Below are 21,397 nucleotides of genomic sequence, written 5' to 3'. Positions count from 1 at the left end.
ATTTTTTTTTAAAAAAGGAACCAGCTTGGTAAAATTGTCCTAGACAAAGAGCCGTCTCCTGGGTCACAGGCGGAAATGGTCACTCCTCCGGCTGCGCAGGAAGGTGGGCGGCACACCCGTCCTGCCGCCGCCATCCCGGGAGCTCGCGGCAGGGGCTCCGGTGGCCCCGTGGGCGGACACTCGCGGGGGAGCGACACCCACTCCCTTCCGGGGCAGAACAAGCCCTCCGGGCAGACCCCGCGGGGCACTCACCGCTGCCCAGCCCCCTGACTCCAGAGCCTCGGGATCCAGTGGGCTTTTCCGCCCGTAAGGTCGTAAGGGCGCAGGCAGGCTGCCGGGGCTGACAGCCAGGGGCCTGCGCTTGGTGCCCCGTCTGAGGGGAAACGGGCCCAATCCACGCGTGGGACGGCTCCCCGCAAAGGCCTCCTGTTCGCTGTGAGTGCAAGGCCGAGCCAGCGAGGCCCGTGAGCGCCGGCGGGTTGACCCACTCAAAACCATTTCCACGCTGGAAAAACTGCATGTCAGGATGAACCGCCGCACAGCGCTGGCTGGGGACGCACCCGACACAGCGGCGGGCAGGCGGGTGGGCAGGAAGGGACCCAGGGAGCAGAGACGTTGACTTAGAAGCTGCCAATTTTATGCGCTGCAGTTACAGTCTGACTGTAATTAAGCTTCAATCCACGTGGCAAACGTTTCTGAGACTTCAAACACTTTCCCACCCCCTTCCCAGCACGGCAGCCACGCATGAGAAGCCAGGCACCTACCTTCTTCACCACGTTGAGCTTGTCCGGGGCGTGGTCGAAGAGGGTGTCGAAGGCGTCCCGCTCTGTGTGACAGGGAGACACGGGGGGGGGGGGGGGGCGGGTTACAGCTGCCGTGGTGCGGCCCCACCCCGCCCATCTGTCCCTGGGAAAAGGCAGCTTCTGTCCCTGGGGACAGTCACGCCTGCCTGGAATCCCTTTAGCGCCTGCCAGAACCGAGGCGGGGGCGCCAGCGAGAAGGAGACGCTCCGAGTCCTTTCCAACTGCGGGTCATCCTCCAACGTGAGACACACAGGGAGCAGGGGGACACCCGTCCCCATCCCGCCCCGGGGCTGGAGGCGCGCTTTCCCACACTCCCGGCTACCGCTGACCAGTGGAGCCATCGGGCCCCACCCCCCCGCCGGCTGCCGTGGCTGCCCCCGCAAGCCCCATCGCCCCTCACTTGGGCGCAGCCACGGCGTCAGGCCTACGGCGTCTCCCTCGTCCACTGCAGGCCCTCGGGTCCGATATCCCCAGCGGGCCAGGCAAGCTTGTTCACGTGTAAACCAGACCGTTTCTTGCCTCCTCCCCAGCTGACAGCGTCTCACCTCTCTTAAAATAAAAAGCAGCCTCCTTCGCGTGGGCCTGTGGGACTCAGAGGGCTCGGTGGCTCCCTGACACCTCAGCCTCCCTGACGTCCCACCACCAGCCACTTCCGGGCGGCCACTCTGCCAGGCGCTCACCACAGGGCCTTTGAACCTGCTGTTCACCGGCCCCGCCTCCTGCGGCTGCTCTCAGACTCTCCCTCCTCTGAGGGCCCCCCGTGGCGCTGCGGAAGCCCAGTGCGCTGCCTCTCCTCCTCCCCGGGGCCCCTTTCCACGGCAGGCAGTCGCTCCCGGAGAGCACAGTTTGTGTTTCTCCAGGGGCCGGCGCCCAGGCCGTTCGCTCCCTGCACTGTCCCCAGCTCCCAGGACGGTACAGGGCCCACAGCCAGCGCTCAAGACAAACGAATGACCCAGAGGAGACCCCGCCCCAGACACCCTCTGCAGAACTCTCTCAGGGTGTCCCCTGCGTGGGAACATCTGCGTGGGAACATCTGCGGGGCCCGAGGCGCCCGCTCCACCATGCCCCAGCCGATTGCTGTCTCCCAGGCGAGGCCTGAGCGGCTCCAACTCCTGTGCATGGCCCAGCCCGCCCTCCAAATTCACACAGGATCGGCCCCTTCCCCCTCCAGCGTGAGGCCGCGGGAGGCTGAGTCGGCACGGCCCTGGGCTCTCTCGCTGGGTAGGAAAGGGGCAGGGCTGGTTCGGGGCCCGGCCCCAGGGGGCAGCACGCGACAGGGCCGAGACCACTGCCAGCTGGGCCCCTGGCAGGAGGGCTGAGGTCGCCAGGGTGGGCGTGGGGCTGTGGGGAGCCGGGGCACGAGGGCAGAGGGGGAGGGCACCCGGCAGGGCCTGGGGCTCCCCACGTCTGTCCTAAGGAGCCACAGTGCCCCAGGGTTTCGGGGGTCAGCCGAGAGCCCTCTACTACCAGCCAGGGCTTAGGCCCAAACCCCACTGTGGAGCTGGGCGGGGCTCGTAAACCCGGCCCACAGGCACGTGGGTAGGAAGTCTCGGCCAGTCTGGGAACAGCCAGGAGGCCGGACCAGGGCCCGCTCCACGGCTGTCCAGCCTGACCCCGGGAAGAGGCGGGGTGGCGAGGAAGGGACGGCAGGCCCCAGGCCCAGGAAGCTGGAGTGCGGGTCTCCCGGAGGCCGCATCCCAGCCCTCGTCCCGCCTGGCCCCGACCGGAGGGTGCCCGGCGCCCAGCGTCCACGGGCAGAGCTGCAGGGCGCAGCCCCGACCCCGGCCCAGCCCGGGAGCCTCCTCCGTGGCTTTAGGGGCAGGGGAGGAAGGCGGGAGGCCAGGAGGAAGGGGGAGGAAGCAGGGGGGCGTGTGTGACACGCACAAGGGACCAGGCGCTCGGGTGTCAGGGGTATGGGGAGCGACCAAAGGCGCAGCCCCGCAGGAGCTTCTCTGCCGCAGCCAATTATTTTTATGCTCCTTCAAGTCGGATTATACTCAGTAGGATAGTCTGCCAGGTGGGGGAGGGGGAGCTAATCTTTACCAGCAAAACACAAAACTTAAACGCAGTTTGCGAAAAACCCCAGCGGCAGAGCCGCGCTGACGTCAGCCGGGTATTTTTAGCTGGGCCACCGCTGGGCTTGCAGAGCCGGGGAGCAGAGGGGCATCGCGGCCAGGTCACCCCCAGCCCGTACCCTGCGGGCCGGGCCTGGGCGGGAAAACATCCGTGTCCACATCCCCGCTGCCTGGCTTCAGAGTCCCTGACTTTAGGCAGGTGGCCCTCCCTCAGCCTGCGTCCTCCACGTAAAGCGGGGATGACAGCGTCTGTCCCTTGCCATCGGGCTAGGAATGAAGGGACAGGCACTCCATCCCAGCAGGCACTCTGTCCGTGACAGCAACCTTCCTTGCTGCCCTGGACCCTCGCCTCCCTCCTCTGTGGACAGTCACAGAAATAAACAGGGGGCAGCCCTGCCCTTGCGGGGCACCGGCGGGGAGGCAGCTGGGTAAACCGAAGAGGCACAAAGGAGACAGGCTCCCCGAAAGGCCAGGGAGGGCACAGAAAGGGGACAAATCAACCAGAGCGTGCCAGCACCTGCCGCGTTCAACTTTCAGGGGTGTCTAGTATGGTCCAACTAAAGTTGTCTGCGTTTGTTTGAGTCCAGCATTTCTTAAATTGGAAGCCTTCTCCATCGTTCTGGATTTCTGGCTCCTCTTGAAGCGCTGGGAGCTGGGGCTCCACTCTCACCCGGCCCCAGTGAGCACCCGCGGCGGTGGGGCGGGGACTCCGCAGTTCGCCCCAGACCCACCGCTCCGCACGGCCAGCCAACGGGGCCGAGGGGCGGCGGCCGGTTGTCATGTGATATTCCAGCCACTTCCCTCTTCTGCGTGACCAGCCGGGTCCCTGGAGGCACCACGTTCAGGGCCCAGGGATAGAGGACCCTGGGGAAACGTCACATGGAGGCCGGGACAAGGAGTCGGCAGGGCAGTCGAGGCGGAGAGAAGAGGAGAGGCCGGGAAACCCATAGCGGGTGCCAGGTGGCGCCCTGTGCGGGGGTCGGGGGCTGGGTCCCCCGCCGGGGGAGGACCCAGGGTGAGGGCGCAGGCAGGCTGTGACCAAGGGTGGCGGTCCGTCTGTCCAGCGGCAGAGTGGAAACAAGCTCAGCTGGCAGACAGGGGGAGACGTGATGGGGAGGGGCCCGCAGGGGAAGAGGAAGAAAGCTTCTGCTCCCTTCTCCCCCACTTACGGGGGAGGGGGAGGGGCCGCCTTCCAGAAAGGCAGCTGGCAACCCCGTTGCCATGGAGATCAGGCTGCAGCTCCCCAACTCCTCTGGGGAGAGAAGGGCCTCCGGTCCCACCTCAGCCAGCACAGGGATGGCGTCAGGAGCTGGGGGTGGGGGTGGGGGGCAGCGCGGACCCCTCCCTCCCTCGCTCCGAGTGCCTAAGGGAGGCACGGAGGCCGAGGACCCGCTCCCCGCGGAGCTGGGGGCCACCTGCCGAGGGAGGCCTGCCTGGGGTTCGGGGGCACCTGGGCGATACAGCTGAGGAAGACGCGGCTCCGGCCCGCAGCACACTTACAGTCAAGCAGCCACGTGCGAGCGGGAAGCTGGGAGGACCGGGGTCCCCATGCTGCCCCGCACCCCGTGTCTGCTGGGCACGTGGCAGGGCTCCACGCGAGTACATGCTGGCGTAGGGAGCAAAGCAACATGCTTCCTGGGAGCAGAGACGTGGGAAAGAAATAACGAGGCGGGGTGGGGGCAGGAGGAGCCGGGTGGTCCTTCTGGGCAGGCGGGTCACGGGGGCGGAGCAGTGGCATCTGGAGGAGTGCTGGAGGAGCTGGGGGAGCGAGCCGCGGGGGACTCTCGGGGACAGCACCCCGGGCGCGGGGCTCCGCCGCGGGGAGGCTGAAGGGAGCGCGTCCTGGCGGGCTGGGCCTGCGGGGGCTGGGGGGGGGGAGGAGGCCAGGCAGGGGGAGGGGGTGTCCCGGGGGTGCTGTCTGAGAGGGCACGCAAGGGCCGTGGCTTTGGCTTAAAACAAGGCGGGGGGCGGAGGCGAGGAGAGTCGGGGGTGCAGGGGTGCTTTAAGAAGCCCGGAGCCCATGCCAGTGCGGAGGAACCAACCAGAGGGGCCAGCCAGGGACCGGCGTCCGGGTCGGGGGAGCCCAGCTTGGAGGGGCCGGGGCTGCCCACAGCAGAAGGGCCGGCGGGAGCACGGCTATGCCCGAGGCTGCCAGTCTGGGTCACCAGGAGACCTGGCGCTTGCGTCAGCGAAGCCACCAAGGAGGGGAACTAATTGCCTGCCCCGCGCTAATAGCCTGTTTGCATCTCACAGGCACGCAAGAGCCTGTGAGGAATGAGGCCAACTCCACGGGCTTCGTGGCTCCATTGTCCCTGCCCCCTCCTCCCGCCCCCCATGCTCAGCTGGCTCCGTGCTCGGCAGCATCGCGGCGCCTCCGCTGCTGCGCCACGGTGCCACCGGACTCTCGCCGAGGAGCGCCATGCCGGCCCGGCCCTGGGCGCCCGCCCCCAGCGGGGCCGGGGCGTCTCACCCGGCAGCGCCTGCTCCCCGCCGCGGGGGCCGCACAGACCTGCCCCAACACAGACGCGACAGCACCAGAGAACCAGTCCACGGTCTAAAGTGCTGCCCCCTCGTCACCTCTGCGCCTCGACAACCACCGGGGTCTGGACCCCTCCCTGCAGGAAGGACAGGGAGGCGACACAGGGGTGCACTGCACCCCCAGACGGGCCTCCACCCGGACACAGCACAGGGCCAGGCTGCCCACGGCGCCGGTCCACCGGGCGTCCCACGCTGGCCCCGCCGTGAGCCGCACCCCGACTGCGGCCCCCTGACCTCAGCAACTGGACACAGGACAGTTTCCTTTTCTCTGTCCTTCCCCCACAACGCAAATTAATAAAGACACTAAAACAACCTGAATTGCAACTTTAAAAACACAGGGAAGCCTGCATTTCCCAGGCCCACCTATTAACAAGGGCCAGAACGTGCGCTTTCTCACGTTCGAGGCCTTTCCCGCACGAGCGGCAGGGGTGTGCCGGGGGCCCCATCACAGCCCGAGGGGACGGCGCCTGGTGGCCAAGCCCGTGGCAGACACGCTTCTGTTTGGTTCCCGCTCTGCCTGCTAACAGCCCCGCTCACCGGAGAGCATGGAATCTGGGGGCCGGTGCTCTGTTTTGGAATATCCTGCAAAGCAGCGAGCCTGGTTCGGGCTGCCTCTGGGTTTAAACGCTGCCACCAACGGTCCCTCTATCCACTGTCCCTCACCGAGGTGGAGGTGGGGTCATGGGGCCGTTACAGGAGGGAGAACAGCCGCTGAAAGCGAACAGTAAGAACCGCCCTGCCCCAAGCGCGGGCCGGCAGGTGGAGCGCACACCCTCACCTCAGGAGCCCGCCCCTCCACCTTGGACTACCCCGCCGCCCGCCCGGGGGAGGAACAGAGGCGGGGGAGCAGCCGCGGGCGCCCAGTCGGGGCCAGAGCCAAGGCTGCTGACTCTGAGCGCGTCCTCCGAGCCAGTGATTCAAGGTGGAAAGACGGCGCAGGAAGGCTGGCCCGTAAAGGAAACCCTCTCCTGGCTAATTATGCTCGTGTTCGAGCCAACATCTCCGCCCTCCCCTTTGTCCTGGTTTCCACTCCCCCGCGGTCCCTGCCACATCCCCGATGCGGCCCGTCCTCCCCCCACCCCGCCACCCTCCCGGCCTCACCGCCTGGCCTCCCCCAGCTCCGAGAACGAGCACAGCCCCGCGGGCCCACGGCAGCCGCGGCTTCCACGGGATTCCAGAACTGCCGGGGCAGCGGGCGACACGCACCGGGGTCCTGCAGCCCCCGCGTAACCGCCTGAGCCCCGGGGGCCTTCTGGGACGACCCCAAAGTGCCCTGCGACCCCAGGCTCCCCAACCTCATCCCACTCCTGGGGTTACTTACCAAACCGGCCCATCATCATCCTGCAAACAAGAAACAGAGAGAGAGCCATCAGTGGGGGGCTCAGACCACAGGTCAGCCAGGGCGTGATGGGGGCGACGCAGGCGGCTCGCGGGCCAGGCGACCCAGAAGGGCCCCGAGAGGCCCCCCAGAGGCTGCTTGGGAAGCCGTGACCACGCCTGGATGAATTCCATCCCGCACTAAATCATCGTCCGCACTGAAACCACTCCTTTAGGTCGCTGGAGGACACTTAGATCAAGGGAGAGGGTAACAGGGAGAGCAGCTCAGCAGCAGCGGGCCTTCCGCAGCCATGGAGCGGCGCACTTTAAAACACCGGGGTGCGGGGGACCACAGGTCACTCCCATCCGTGAGTGAACCCGGTGCGCTTCCAGGGAACCCGAACATGACAGGGTCCTGCCGAACCCACCAGGCGGGACCCCTCGCTGCTCCTTGACTATTTCAAGTGCCCAAACGCGCAGCGCCTCCCCGTGCCACCTTCCCAAGCCGCAAGGTGACCTTTCATTTGTCCCCACATCCCTCTAGACTCAAGTCCTTTGGCTCCATCTCATTTAACAAGCATTTTCTTGAGCACCTACTAGGTGCAGGTCATGGAGATACAGAAATGAACACCCCTGGCCCTGCCCGTGTGGCACCTGGTGGTGACAGAGATCCCTGAGCCCACATTTCCACATGGCCCGTGTGCACACTGTGACATACAGGAGACACTATGGGAACAAAAGGAAGTCAGCCACTCCTGCTTGCAAACAGGGAGGGCTCCCTGGAGGAGGTGACCTCAGCGCTGCCTCTAGAAAGAGCAGTGGGAAGGATGTTGGGGCTGGATGGGGGGAGGGGAGGGCGCCTGAAGAAACTGAGGGCGGGTCTTCAGTGGCGCTGGAGGGCCAGCTGCAAGGGGCCTGAAGCCAGACTGCGGAGCGGCAGGCAGGGCGCTCGGGGGCCGGGGCAGACATCTGATGCCACATCCGCTGAGGCCATGCGGCAGGGAAGCGATGGGCGAGAGCAAACCCAGAGCCGGGAGACCAGGCGGGAGGCTGAGCGGCCTCTGCTGGAAGAACTCTCCCCCGCCCTGATTTGGGGGTGCTCCCGGTCCTCCTGAAATCCCCTTAGGCCACGTGGTACTTCCCACCAGCAGGATTTCACATCCCCACGAACACACCCGCCCTCGCCAGCGAGGCCGCCCACCTAGGGGGAGGAGCCCCCAGCCTCTCGGTGCCAGCGCAGTGCCTGGCGCACAGTGGGCCCGCTGCGCACCCGTCACCGCCATGAATTGTGAGGCCACTCTCCCAGCCATTACCTCCGAGGACAGAGCTCCCCGCCCCCGCTCCCCGTGCCCCCTCTTGGGTCCCCCTCGCCCCGTGGGAGGCCGCTGCAGAGGGCCACACACCCGCCACGCGGCACGCTACCCGCTGCTGTGGGCCCGGCCGCCTCTGCCTCCCACCCAGGGTGGCCTTCACCCTGGCTCCAACCCTCGGAACCCGAGGACATGAGTGTGGGGACCCGGGGGGGCCCGTGGCCACTCTCGCTCCCTCAGGACCCGGGGGGCACCACGGGAGGAAGCCCAGCTTCAGGAGGATGAGAGATGAACGTGGAGGGACAGACTCCACGTCGTCCGCAACGACCAGACGCGCCGAAGACCCGCCCGGCTGATCCCAGCCCAGGCCGCTGACACACAGACGGTCATCAGAGAAAATGGCTGTCGTTTCAAGCCACTCGGTCTGGGGGTGGTCTGTCACGTGGATAACTCAGACACCAGCCCACTCCCGCTCCCCCTCAAGCTGCCCCCTCCTGCTCCAAGGCCCGCTGTCCCTTGTCCTCCTCCCCACCTCGCCCTGCCCCCACCCCCCCTCCACAGACTTGGAACAGATGTGCGCACGCCTCAGGCCGCTGTCAGCGTCCCTCCCTCTGCCCCGACAGCGCCCACACACGGCGTGGTTTCCCGTGTCATCTCCGGGTTTTCAAAGACCACACACGCATTCATGACACGGGAACTAATCAGTCCGTGAACTGAGCGGACGGGTTCGCTGAGACAATCCGTTTTTAACGTTCTGTTTCATCTGAAACAGGTCTCGCGGAGAGGCACAAACGCTGTGAGTTTTAAAGACGTTTAACAAGGTGTCCCCTAGACACCACACGTGCCATGTAACGTTTGATTTGCTCCTTTCAAGAGATGTGAAGCCTCTCAGACTTCTCAGCCAGGGCCCTCTGGCTTGCTCGAAGGGGCAAAGACGGCTCGGCCCACCTGTCAAAGGATGGGTCTTGCGCAGATGCAGGGCTCTTCCCTCTGACAGAGCCAGGGGGGACAGATAAGGGTGAGCTCCCCCCGCCCCACAACATCCCAAAGGCCACCTTCTAACTTAAGGAGTGACAAATGCACCCGCTTCAGGGACTAACTCGTTCCATTACCAAACCCTGTGAACACCCACTGTGTGGAAGTTCAATGTTGTAAATCTCTCTTCATCCTTCGCTTCCTCGCGAGGGATTTTGAACGTGATCAATTATATTTTTACTTGTTTATTAGTCTCTGTCTCATTCCAGACAAGATTTCAGGCAGCCAGAAGAAGTTCTAATGCCTATGCCTTACATTTTGGTTCAGTGCTCTATTTGGGAAGAAATAATAGATCTAGGATTCCTCATTTAAATACCAAACCAAACTGCTAGCTTGCCCTTCCTCACAAAGAAGGGGAAAAAAAAAAAAAGCTTTGAAAGAAATGTGTGAGAACGCAAAGCTAGGACAGATGCAAGTATGGAAATTTCATCCTAAAGTTAGGGGGAGGGGCAGGGTGGGTGCCTGGGCGGCCGCAGGCCGCAGGTCCACTTACTCGGTGGTCGTGGTCAGCTCCTCCGTGACGTGGCTGGAGTGCAGCAGGCCTTCCCGCTTCTGAAAACGCCAAAACGAACAAATCAACACCCCGACGCTCGGGCAGCGAGAGAAGACGAGAGGGACGCCGTCGCCGATGGGGAGCTGAAGCCGTGGACAGGGGCCCAGGCTGGGGACCACCTCCGGGACCACAAACGACGCTCGTGCAGAACATCCGAGCCATGCCGGGGGGACCAGAGGCGGTGACCCTTTTGCTGGCTGCCCCCAACCCAAGCCCCTCCCCAGGTTCAGCATGGCGCTCAGAGCTGGCTGCTTTGGGGGTCTCGAGAGGAACACCCAGCTCCCAGGGGACCCCCGCTCCGTGCCCTGCGCCTGGGAGGGCGCACCGAGGAGCTCACGTGGCAACAGGGAGCCCCCCCAACAGCGCACACGTGCACTGAGTTGAATGGGCCCCCCCCCCGACATCGTGGCCGTTCAGAACCTCAGAACGTGGCCTTACTTGGAAACACATCTTTGTAGATACAGTGAGTTAAGATGAAGTCCTAGTGGACCAGGGTGGGTCTTAAATGTAATAGGACTGAGGGGTCTTAGAAGAGGACACACAGAGACATGGACAGAGGAAAGGGGCTGCGTGGTGAGGGAAGCAGAGACCAGGCAGAGGCGCCTACGAGCGCGGAGCCCCCAGGGCTGCCAAGAGCCACCAGAAGTGGGAGAGGCCAGGGGGGGCTCCCCTGGAGCCTTTGGAGGGGCTGCGCCTGCTGCTTTACACACCCCCGCCCCGCCCTGGCCTGTGGCATTTCGTTGGAGCAGCCCCAGGACACCAGCACTGTGTGACACGTGTCTCCCGGAGCCCGGCAGGTGTGAGGATGATGTCAGTGGTCAGCGGTGCGGGGGCTGCGAACCCAGCCCCCACCGGACGCCCCCCCGGGAACCCCTTCCAGGGACTGGACGCTCCGTCCCTGCTGAGCAGCCCACGGGGGACGCCTCCGGGGAGAGAGGCTGCTCTGCTGACCAGCTCAGTGCTGCTGTGTGCAGCCTGCAGGGGCCCCTCCCCGCTGGTGCCGCTGGTGCCGCTGGTTCCTGTCGCTGGCGTCACCACGCCCGGGTGGGCGCTGCCGGCGCTCTCACGGCCTCTCCCTGACAGCCTCTCCGGAGCGCCCCCCGAGGGGGCCCGGGGACATTTTAGCCACTTACGCATCAAACGTGCCCTAGGCAGGGACGCGCTGCCGGGCCCAGGCCTGAGTGCGGACCAGCCGAGGCGGCCCGCGTCACAGGTTTGTACTACAGCCTCAGTTTTGTGGGGGGAACGCTGCCGCACAGAGACATCAGATGATGTCCCAGGGCCACGGCCGGGTGGCGCACGAAGCCCTGAGTGTGGCAGTCGGGCGGCGGCCGAGGCCGGCCGTTCCGGGGCCGCCGCTCCCTGGCACATCCCGCTTTGGCCGTGGCCCAGGGAACCCTTCCTCATCCCTGGTCGGGGAGGACGTGCCAGCGCACGCTTGCCCGGGTCAGGGAAACTTTCCACAGGCCCAGAAGATTTCCTTGGACCAGAGTTCAGGCCTGAAAGGAAATACCCCAATTACTGAGCCGCACGGAGCTCTCGGGGCCCCGTGGCTGACGTGAGTGCGCGTCTGCGAACCGCGCTCCCCGGGTGTCCTCAGGAGGCCTTTCCGGGCCGGCCGCCTGGAGGAGGCGTCCAAGGGGACGGCAACAGGAGCGGCCCCCTGTCCCCCGTCACCACCGCTGACCACAAGCATTTCTCCTGAGGAAGCAAAAGGGGCCAAATGGCAGGAGACCCTCAGCCCAGGCTAGGGAAGGGCCTTCTCGCCTGCGGATGGATCAAGGCCAGGCTCCCGGGTCATGGAGGGGTCACGACTTCGGAAAACACGGAATCAGCCAGAGCCTCACAGACCACAGAGACCACGGGCCCTGTAAGTTTACCAACCCAAGGAGGACGTGGAGCTGGACCCCTGGGTCATCCAGCTTCTAAGTGTCACCTAAACGCTCTGGCAGAAGCAGCTGTTCCTGCTGGACCCCAGTGGGTTGTCCTCACTTGGTGCCTCGAAAGGCAGTGCGGAGTGCCAGGCACGCAGTAGGTGCCTAATAGATGTGTACTGGACAAAACTGCAAACACAAAGCCAGGGCAGGGTCTGTCCCCAGCCAGGAAAGGCGGCTTCGCCTTCACAGGAAGGGCGCCGGCCCCTCGGCACACTTCTCCGAGGGAAGCCAGGGAAACGACCCCAGAAGAGGCCGGGGGGCGGCGGGCGTGACGCAGGCGGAACAGACGCGCCAGCCTTAATTGGGGTATCTGTTTCACACGCTGGTCTCATCTGTCGCCAGCGAGCCGGGAGCTTGCTCGAGAGGGCTGCGTTCCCACAGCTTGGCGTTGCAGAGAAAGGAATGTTCCTCTTCAAAATGTGGAAAATCAAACCTCAACACTCCCCTGCCTTTGAAGCTGCGTCTTCAAATCAATGCCATTGTTCCTGCTGCAATCACTGATCTCCAAGTCGGGCCAAAACAGACATTTTGTCAAGAGGGATAAAGAGAAGGTAGCCTCTTGCGGGGGGAAGGGAGGGGAGAAAGTAGGAAAAATACAGGCGGAAAAAGTCCAGGTGGCTCTGCGGCCGCATCGTGGGCAAGCTAGCGGCTCGGCCAGTGATTGATACTCACCCGCACGACCACCACTTGCACGGAGACATGTTCGGGGAGGCGGATCGGCGCCCGGAAGTGTGTGGCCAGGGACACGAGGAGGTGGAGGATGGCCACCAGGTTCTTCCCATGAATTGCTGGTGGGGGGAGGGAAGGAAGAGATGCGGCTCGTACAGGAGCCCTGAGGCCCCGTCCGAGAGGCAGGAAAGACGCTGCATGTGTCAACAAGGCCCGGGAGGAGAGCCACGGGAAAAACCATGGGCCACGGAGAGGTGGCGTGTGCCACCGAGCATCCTAAGAGCACGTGGTTTTAGCTCCTAATTTTGTTCTGTCCTGTTAGCTAAAGCGACCGGTGTGACCACTTTTAAAAGCCTGGTGCCCTTTAATGGGAGAAAACTGGGCGGGGAGAGGAAGAAACAGGCAGGAGAGTACAGTGGGCTCGGAGAAGGGAGAAGATGGGGAGAAACACGTTATCCTGGCACGTAAGGGCCATAACGTGCGTGATTACCTCGGGCCTTAAAAAAGTCTCTCCCTATGCAATCGGCCGTTGCCTCACGGGGAGCCCGGGAAGGGCAACGCTGCTCTGGGGAATGTGAGATGTGACCCCCGCCCCGCCCCGCCCCCCGGGCCCCAGGGCCTTCACCGGCTCTGCTACCTGCTTTCCAGGACAGGGACCAGGTGCGCCTATCCTCTCCACTCTGCACAGGGCTTCACAGTTTACAAAGCACGCGATTCCCCACCCACACAGCTCTTCCACCCAGGGGGTCAGCTTGGGTCTGTCCAGGGTCTTGATGCCAAGGAACCAGGGACAGACGTCGCCGCAACCACAGGGGAGCGCTTTGAAGCCACACCTGGCTGCCCTGCATGGAGGTTGGGCTGGAGCAGATGGGAAGCCAGGAAAAGACTCCCCAGTTTCCTTGGTTTAGTTCTTCACCTTCCCAGGTCATGCCTCGGTGGGATATATGCCGGCGCACTCCGAGCCACAGCCCAGGGGCCGGCGGAGCCCGCCCACCACACACCCGCTCTGGTGGGGCGTCGTACAGGCCCCCTCTGGTGCCTGGGGTGCGCCCCTCACGAGAACCCCACACGGCTTCTGTCTTATCGGCTGAATTCCCATCCATCCTCTGAAGTCTCTCTGATGAACCCAACCAAAACCAACTCCACTCTACTCTGAGGTTCGAGGCAATGGGGACCGAGGACGGTGGCTGTGCCTGACGCCTCAACTGTGCGCTCCTGGGAGCAGGGACACAGGTTTTCGCCCTCCTAGCTGCCGGTCACAGAGCAGGAGAGGGACCGGGTTTTTTCAATGCAAGGCTAGACTCGGTGACAAGTGGCCGCGGGGAGAGCCGCGAGGACCCCCACCCCCGCCGCCGCTCACCGTCCACGGTCCACTGGGGCGCCCAGCCGTGCGGCCGCAGCAGGTCGCGCACGGCCTCCAGCACCGTGTGCAGCTTCTGCTTCTGCCCGATCTCCGACTGCGTGACCTCGGCCACGTTCAGCCTGCAGCCGGCCAGTTTTTCTACACGGAGGAGGACGAGAGCAAAGGGCAGAGGGTCAGGCAAAGCTGGGGGCTCCGGGCCGCCGGGTCCGCTGGCTGCAGTAAGGTCCCGAGGCGGAGCGGACCGCCAGCGGCAGAGCGGGGTGGGGGTGATCGGCCACAGGACTCCAAATTTCACACCATTCATGCTCCAGAATGGAGAGGGGGTGGGGGTGTGAGGGTGGAACGGGGGGCATCCCATTCTGCGCATGGAAGAGGGACAGAACGACCCCCGGTGCAGCCGGCAGGGAGGGGGCGGGGTGAGCATGCCGACGAGAAGGTGAGAGCGGCCTGGCGTGTGGCCCCTGCCCCCAGCTGCCCGTGGCCCACCCTGGCTCCCCGGCCACGGGGATACCACGGTGCAGGGTGTAAGGGTCCGGGCACCTGTGCCCTCCCCCGACGCCCTCTGGCATCCGCCCCCGCCCCCCCCTACCCCGGCGCCGGCCCAGCTCTTCAGGCACCTATTTGTCTTCACTGACCCACCCCAAACCTGCCCCCTTCTTCCCTCGGCCAGAGTGGGGGAGGGGTGGGGCAAGGGCTCCTGCGACCCCTGCGTCTGGGGGGGGTCCCGCCCGCCACAGCCCAGGCTGACGAAGCCTCGTCCAACGAAAGAAGGAATGACCAGAACGAATGGGAAACATTTTCCCTCCGAATGCAGTTTGAGCATTGGCTAAGGACAAAACCACGTGTGGCCCCCGGTCACCGTGTCCTCTGGCGTGAGCGACGGGATGCGGTTCCCCTCCCCACGGCCCCAGCAGGTTGCCCTCCAAGGTGGGCTGGTCTGCAGGAGCCACGTGCTGAGCGGGCAAACCCCGCTGGGAGGGCCACGGCCACGCAGGGCCCCAGGGGCGAGGGGCTGAGCCCAGGCAGCAGGGCCGCACCTCTGAAGCTGCAGGTCTGTGCCCTGTGGTCCCAGAGTCCCCACCCCAGGCCCCTCCCATCTGCCTTGGTCTCCAAACCCCCCACCTCTCCTCTGACCCCAGGCCCCCGAGCCCCTGGTCCCTGACTCAGTGTCCCCAGCACGTGCCTGTGCTTGTACTCGCCTCCCCGCCCCCCCCACCCCCCAGCCACCCTCTGTTATAATTTTGGAGAAAACACGGACCCGCCCATCTGCAGCCCAGGTGGTCCCACCTGGTGCCAACTGCTCCGTGTGCGTCAGCTCAGCGTAGGGCTGACTGTCCTTGGTTGATGGCACAGACAGGGCTGTCTGCAGACAGTCTCCACTGCTCCCTCTCCCCCCGCAAGCCACACCCCTCAGGGGTAGGGCCCACGCACAAAGTCTCCTCTGGGGACCTGGCCACGCCTGCACTTCCAGCCTGAAGGGCTGCCCAGGTGTGAGGGGCTGGCGGGGCACGTGGACGGGCGCAGGGCGGCAGGGAGGGCTGGCCTGGGGGAGGCGGTGCCCCCCGCGCACCCCCGCCCGCGCTGCCCTTGGGTGAGCGTACCCGGCAGCACAGAAGGCGCGGATAGTCCCGGAAGCTGCACACGACCAGCTGCCGCCCCACGGCCAGGGAGCTCTGGTGGGACACCCCCCAGGGGAAACACGAGAGGACCGGCGGCCTGAGCCCAGGGTCCCGGGGACGCCAGCTGGGAGCTGTGGGCTCAGCGCGGAGGCTTCGAGGCTACTCTCAGGCCGTGTGGCCCGTGCCACCGCGTGGAGAACCGTGTGATCCGGCCTCAGAGTGGCCCTGGGCAGGTGCCGGGGTGGGGGCGCCCTTCCCGCAGACTCACCCAAGAGCTTCTGCAGCACCTGGCCGTCGTAGAGGTCCTCCTCCAGCTGCTTGACAATGATCCGCTCCTCCACCAGCACGTCATTGACCCAGTCGATGAGGACCTGGGGGGCAGGCGTCGGCCACGCTCAGCAGGCCACGCTCAGTGGGCCACGCGGGCCACGGCTGCAGCCGGGGCGGGCGCAGGAACCGAGAGCAGCCGGACACCCAGGCGCCCGTGGCACAGGGCCCGGGCAAGCCAGGGCGGGGAAGGCAGACTTCTCCCAGCCGACGGGGGGCCGGAGGGGGCTGAGCCAGCCCGGGTGCCAAGGCCCCCCGCGGGAACGCGCGAGAACCCGGCAGAGGACCGTTACCTCCCAGGTGGGGCCTCCTCCCAGGGGAACCCGGGGAAATGACGGCACCCGCTCACCACGCGTGGGGGGCGGGGGGTCGAATGAGTGAGTGATGGTAGCATGGCCCCGCCTCGCCCGAGGCAGGACAGGCCGGCCATGAAACCTCTGCCCCCAAAACAGCCCCAGATCGCACTGAGCCTAAAGCGGTAGCGGCAAGGGGGCCCCCAAGGGTCCACTCCCGCCGGCTCCCAGCTCCGACTCTTCCCAGTCACTTTGTGGAGAGAGAATTCAATCACCGCACAGTTTGTGCGCCTGATGTGTGTGGTCCCGTGGGTTTAACAGCCTCACCAAGCTGTGCAACCATCACCATGATCCCCGGAAGAGCATCTCTATCGCCCCCGGATGAAACCCTGTACCCATTAATAGCCACGCCCCATTTCCCTGCCCCGCCCCCCGCCCCGGTTCCTTCCAACCGCGAAGCTCTGCTCCCTGGGTACAGATTTGCCTGCTCTGGATGCTTCTCATGAATGGAATCAGGAATACATGGCCGTCTGTGCCTGGCTTCTTTCGCTTGGTGTGATGGCTTCGGGGTTCATCCACAACGCAGGGTATGTCAGTGTTTCACTCCTTCCTCTGGGTGAATCATACTCCAGGGTATAAATACACACATTTGAGCCCTGGCTGGTGTGGCTCAGTGGACTGAGCATCAGCGTGCCAGCCAAAGAGTCACTGGTTCGATTCCCGGTCCCGGCACACGCCTGGGTTGTCTGTCAGGTCCCTGGCAGGAGACGCTCAAGAGGCAACGGATTCAATGTCTCTCTCCCTCTCTCCCTCCCTTGCCCCCTTTGTAAAAATAAATAAATAAAATCTTTAAAAACACACACACACATGTGCTCGATCCGTTCATCAGTGGGGGCTGTGCCCACTTCATGGCCGGCGTGGACAGCGCTGCTCTGAATGCGTGCCCGCCCTCGGGCCAGCCGGGACGTCCCCTCCAGCCTTGGCCCCGCAGCTTTTCCAGTGCGTTCACGGGCGGTGTTTTGTGAACAAAGACGGCTTCGCCGGTGGAACTCTCCGCGGAGAGCTGGGACTCCCCTGAGAGCGATTCCCTCCGGCCAGCGCTGCCTAAGTCACTTCCCCACAAAACACAATGCGCACCGGAACGGACTTGGTCAAAAACGGACGCCGTCCACGGTTTTCCGGTGCAAAACTAATAAAACTACTCATGGGCGCCCATAACCTCTTGGAAATGGCCGTTTATTGCCACTCTCAGGGGCGAACAAAAGGGCTCGAATCCGTTCTCTGTCACGCTTTGAAACATGCAACCTGCAAAGCTGGCCACAGACCAAGCTCCTGTGAGGTATATTCTGTTTTCCCACTAACTCAAATTTATTAAATCAGGCACACAATCCCCTGAAGAATAGAAGCAAAAGTAAATTACAGAGCGGTTCAGGACAGCCCGGGGCATTCCGGTCCTGTGAAAGCCAGCCTGGGAAAATCAGCCGCTCCCCGGCTCAGCCTCCTCCATCTCCCTCCCCAGGGACCAGGCGGCGTGGGGACACTGGGACAGGGTGCTGGCCAGTGGTGGGTGCCATCAGCTCCCAGCCAAGCTGCCTCCCCTCCTGGCTTCTGCCCTCCTCTCTGACACGCTTCCGGTTGCCTTGCGGGGGTGGGGGTGTCCCCCTTGTCACCTCCTTCTCCTCCTGATCTTGAAAGGCATGGTCCTGCCCTGGCCGGTGTGGCTCCGTGTGTCGAGCACTGGCCTCAGAACCGAAAGGTCACCGATTGGACTCCTGATCAGGGCGCGTGCCTGCGTTGCAGGTTTGGCCGCCTCTGAGGGCGTACGAGATTGATCAGTCTCTCTCCCATCGATGTCTCCTTCCCTCTCTTTCTCCCTCCTTTCCCTGCCCAGAATCCCCCAAGCCTCACCTTCGGACCAACTGGTGGGAAACAGACATCCGCACCAGTTCCAGGAACCTGGACTCCACCCCCACACCCCACTTCTGCCCACCCCTTAACTGGGTCCACATCTCACCACCTCCTCTCCCCCACCCTTGTGCAAACCACCCCGCCGGACCAATGCCCCAGCCCTAACTGAGCACCTTCCTCCTCCTCACTCATCCCCAGATACCTCCGGCTCATCTCTGCCTCGGGGCCTTTGCACCTGCTGCTCCTCCACCCTGACCATGTATGCGCCCCCCAACTGCCTGGCCGGCTCCCCCTCATCCTCCAGGTCTCAAGCTTCTGCATCATTCCCTGACCTTCCCACTCTCCGGGCCATGCGCCCCACCACACCCAAGTGCCTCCCCGTGCCCCTGTTTGCATATGCGACACCCACACGGCTTTGTTTGCGATGGTCCCCTGGGCTCTGTCCCCAGCACCCAGCGCTCACTGCAGGAACTGAGTTAATTATTTCACTGGCCGCTCACCGACTGTGTGCCAGGCTCAAGAAATAAAAAGACAGAGGGGTCCCTGTCCAGGAGGCCCTGACTTTCTAATCAGACGTTAAAGACAAGAAGACACCCTTTCGGGCTGTGATCGACGCTGCGAAGCACACAAGGCCGGGGGCTGTGCGGGGGCGCTGACAGGCGCACCGACCCCGGAGCCGGGGTTTGTTTATAGCCACGGGTCAGGGCAGCCCCCGCCGCTCTTCTGCTCGCGCCACATCCCCAGCGGCAAACCGGGGACCGGCCCGTGGACGGTGCCCAGACAAGCCGCAGAGCTGCCTGCAGACCTAGCGAGGTCCCCAGGGCACACAGGCGTTTGGCTCGGAGGCCGCCTCGCCCCAGGGGGCGGTCGTCTGGGGACGCGGGACGGACGGTGTTTCTGCGGAGGAGAAACTGGAGCTTCCAAAGTTCCATCGTGGTCTCTCGCCCGGTCAAAGCCCACCACGAAAACCACGGCCCGCCGGGATGAAAATGGCACACCACGAGACAGGCCAGGGGGTCGCTCCGCTGTGAGAAGCAAACGCAGCTCCGGTCTGCCAACCCCCTCCCCCCGCCCTGGGGAGGCGCGACCTTCTGGTAGACGGCACCCTGCACGGCCCGGCTCAGCGTCTTCATCCTGCTTTGCAGCCTTTCCGGGCCTCGGGGCCGCCCATGTGAAGCCCCAGATCCCGTGGGCCACGTGTCTAGGTCGCATCTTAACGATGTCTCTTGGCCCCGGCCCCTTCACGGGGGTGTTTTACGAGCTTGCTTAAACCAGAATAAAAGATCACTCTCCTTTACATCCCTCTGAATGCTAATCAGGATCTGCAGCCTGCCTCCCCCAAAGGATGACAGTTATGTTTCAATCACTTCCAAACACCTCGGCTTGGCGCGGCCGCGCCCACGGAGGCGGCGGGTGGAGCACCAGAACGCGCCCCAGCGTCTCCCGCGGCCCCAGGGCACTGTCTTCAGCCAGAGGAGCACTTGGACGCAGCTGATTGTCTCCACAGGGACAAAGGGAGGACAGAAACAGAGCTTAGCAGCCAGGAGTCTCATCCGATTAACGGGACTAAGACAGGAAAGCTGCAGGGAGGAGAGCGGACCCCAGGGGCACGCGGCCGCCTGCTCCAGGCGCAGTGATGTTCCTTCCGGGAAGTGTGAGGCCTGACGTCTGCCTTTCAGAGATCGTTAAGGACATAAAGTGCCTCATTTGTAAACCACTCCCACCCTGGAGGCACAGCTGTTTGCTTGCAAGCAGGAGGCCACAGAAAAGGCCCGCAGCACCGAACACCAGCCGAGGAGACGGCAGGGCGAGGCTTTGGGGCTCCTGAACCCGCAGTCCACGGCGCCACGTCTAGCTCCGTCCGGCACCCCTGCCTGCTCACTCCCTGCTCCTGCTCACACCAGCACCTGGCACGGGGCCTGCCCCGGGGTCACAGCGTCGGGGCGTGCGGTCACAGCGTCGGGGCGTGTGAGCGATCCTGCGTGAGCCACCGGCAACGCCGAGAGGCGGGCTGGTCGGCTCTCTCACCGTAACCCGAGCTGGTCTTTCACTCTAGGAAGCCAGGCTCCAGGGCCCAGTGCACCCCGCACCCCATAACCTGCATCTCATGTGGCAGGTGCCCGGGCAGACTTATTGCCTGAACCCGGAGCCAGGGTTTCTTTATAGGAAGCGAGGGCTGCCGACAGCACTGGACACAGGGACCAAGTGGAGGCCACGGGGTGAGCGGCGCGAGTCTACAGAAGGAGGCAGGACAGGGCCGAGGCCGGGGGTGAAAATGTTGCGATGGCAGAGAACAGGGAAAGGAAGCGGGGGACTGGCCAAGCTTCTTCGGAAACGTCCCACCAGCCCCAAGACTGGGACGTGGCCAGCGGTCAGGATGTCACGCATGCCTCGCCCTGAGCCGCCCCGGCCTGCACGCAGCCCACATCCTGCACCGAAAGCCACCATTTCTGAGCCAAATCCCTGCAAAGAACCCCTGGGAGGCGGCCTGGCGCGGGCCTCCTCAGACCTGCCCAGCCAGGAGCTTGGATGGTCCATCTACGGCGCAGGGTGTCCTAAAAGGCAGTAAGAACCGCACAGGGGTGGGGGCGGGGAGGGGCAGTGTCTGGTCTGAACCACCATGGCTGCTTCCCTGGGGGTGCTCCTGGGACCCCCTGCATCGGGCCCCGGCCCTGGCCCACGCTCCTCCCAGAGCGCCCCCTCCCGAGATTCGGGCGCTGCAGGTCTGTGGTGAGGCTCGGGGACCCACCCACCCTGCCTTAAGCTCCGCCCCCGCTCGGTGGTCCCGACACGCAGCCTCACAGCAGCACTGCCAACCCCCCCATTCCCTCACTCCGTCACCCGCCTCCAGCACGTCCGAGTCGGCCCCTGCAGGCGGGCACGCCGCCGGGCACCCACGGCGAGCGGGGAGCAAAGCGCTGGCAGCCGCGGCTGCATGGGGGCCCCATTCCAGAGCGGGGGGCCCACACCGACGGGGAGCATGCGAGGGTTCCGGGCAGCGGGGCGTTCCGAGGAGGCGTCCCTGGCTGGCGATGCTGTCCACGACGCCCCGGGAAGTCAGGGCGCGCGCCTGGGCCCTGTGCCGCATGCCTCCCCCAGCCGATCCTAACCCCGACCCTCACCGAGATAAACCGCACCCGTGAATATCCCTGGGTACTGGGGACTGTGCATCCCTCGAGTTACCCAACCTGTGGGTCGTCGTGGGGACGTCACGCCATCCACTGACGGCCCGGTAGGACGAACAGCGGCGGGGGATGGGTCTTCCCTCTCTGCCGGGCTGTGGCGCTGGGGCGTCGCTCCCATGTCCTCAGCTCCCTGGCCTTCGCAGGGCACCACTGGACGTCGGGGGCCCCGGCCGGCAGAGAGCAGATCATGGGACGTCTCAGCCTCAGAGACCACGTGAGCCAGTCCCTTACAGTAACCCTCTGTCTCTAGACAGGCAGGCAGACAGAGTCATCCATACCCATTGGGTCTGTCTCCCTGGAGACCCCAAGACATAGCGTGTCAGTGTCCCGTGACTGACATTCTAGTGGCCAAGAGACTGGCCACTTTCCTCACCGACACTCAAGTTGTTCAGAATAACAAGCTAGGATTCAAGGGGAAATAATCTTAATAAAATAAACTAGGAATCAACATTTCGGGGTGGGTCC

The 21,397-nt window shown here is 64.5% G+C and overlaps 1 protein-coding gene across 1 annotated transcript in view; it reads right to left on the bottom strand.

The window, feature by feature from the left end:
- The window catches only part of PARVB (parvin beta), a 79,987-nt gene that overhangs the window by 12,092 nt on the left and 46,498 nt on the right, over window positions 1-21,397 (bottom strand). The window contains exons 4-9 of the mRNA XM_054582490.1: window positions 15,488-15,590; window positions 13,598-13,738; window positions 12,241-12,356; window positions 9,572-9,630; window positions 6,738-6,757; window positions 765-826 (exon numbers count right to left, since the gene is read on the bottom strand). Of these exons, the coding sequence (XP_054438465.1) occupies window positions 765-826; window positions 6,738-6,757; window positions 9,572-9,630; window positions 12,241-12,356; window positions 13,598-13,738; window positions 15,488-15,590 (501 nt within the window). The remainder of the gene's footprint in view (window positions 1-764; window positions 827-6,737; window positions 6,758-9,571; window positions 9,631-12,240; window positions 12,357-13,597; window positions 13,739-15,487; window positions 15,591-21,397) is intronic.

Source organism: Pteronotus mesoamericanus, unplaced genomic scaffold (assembly GCF_021234165.1).
Source record: "Pteronotus mesoamericanus isolate MK-2021 breed Mesoamerican mustached bat unplaced genomic scaffold, CSHL_Meso_final contig_702, whole genome shotgun sequence".
Taxonomy (NCBI): Eukaryota; Metazoa; Chordata; class Mammalia; order Chiroptera; family Mormoopidae; genus Pteronotus; species Pteronotus mesoamericanus.
The sequence above is the reverse complement of the archived record's forward strand: the minus strand, read 5'-3'. Positions and strand labels throughout refer to the sequence as shown.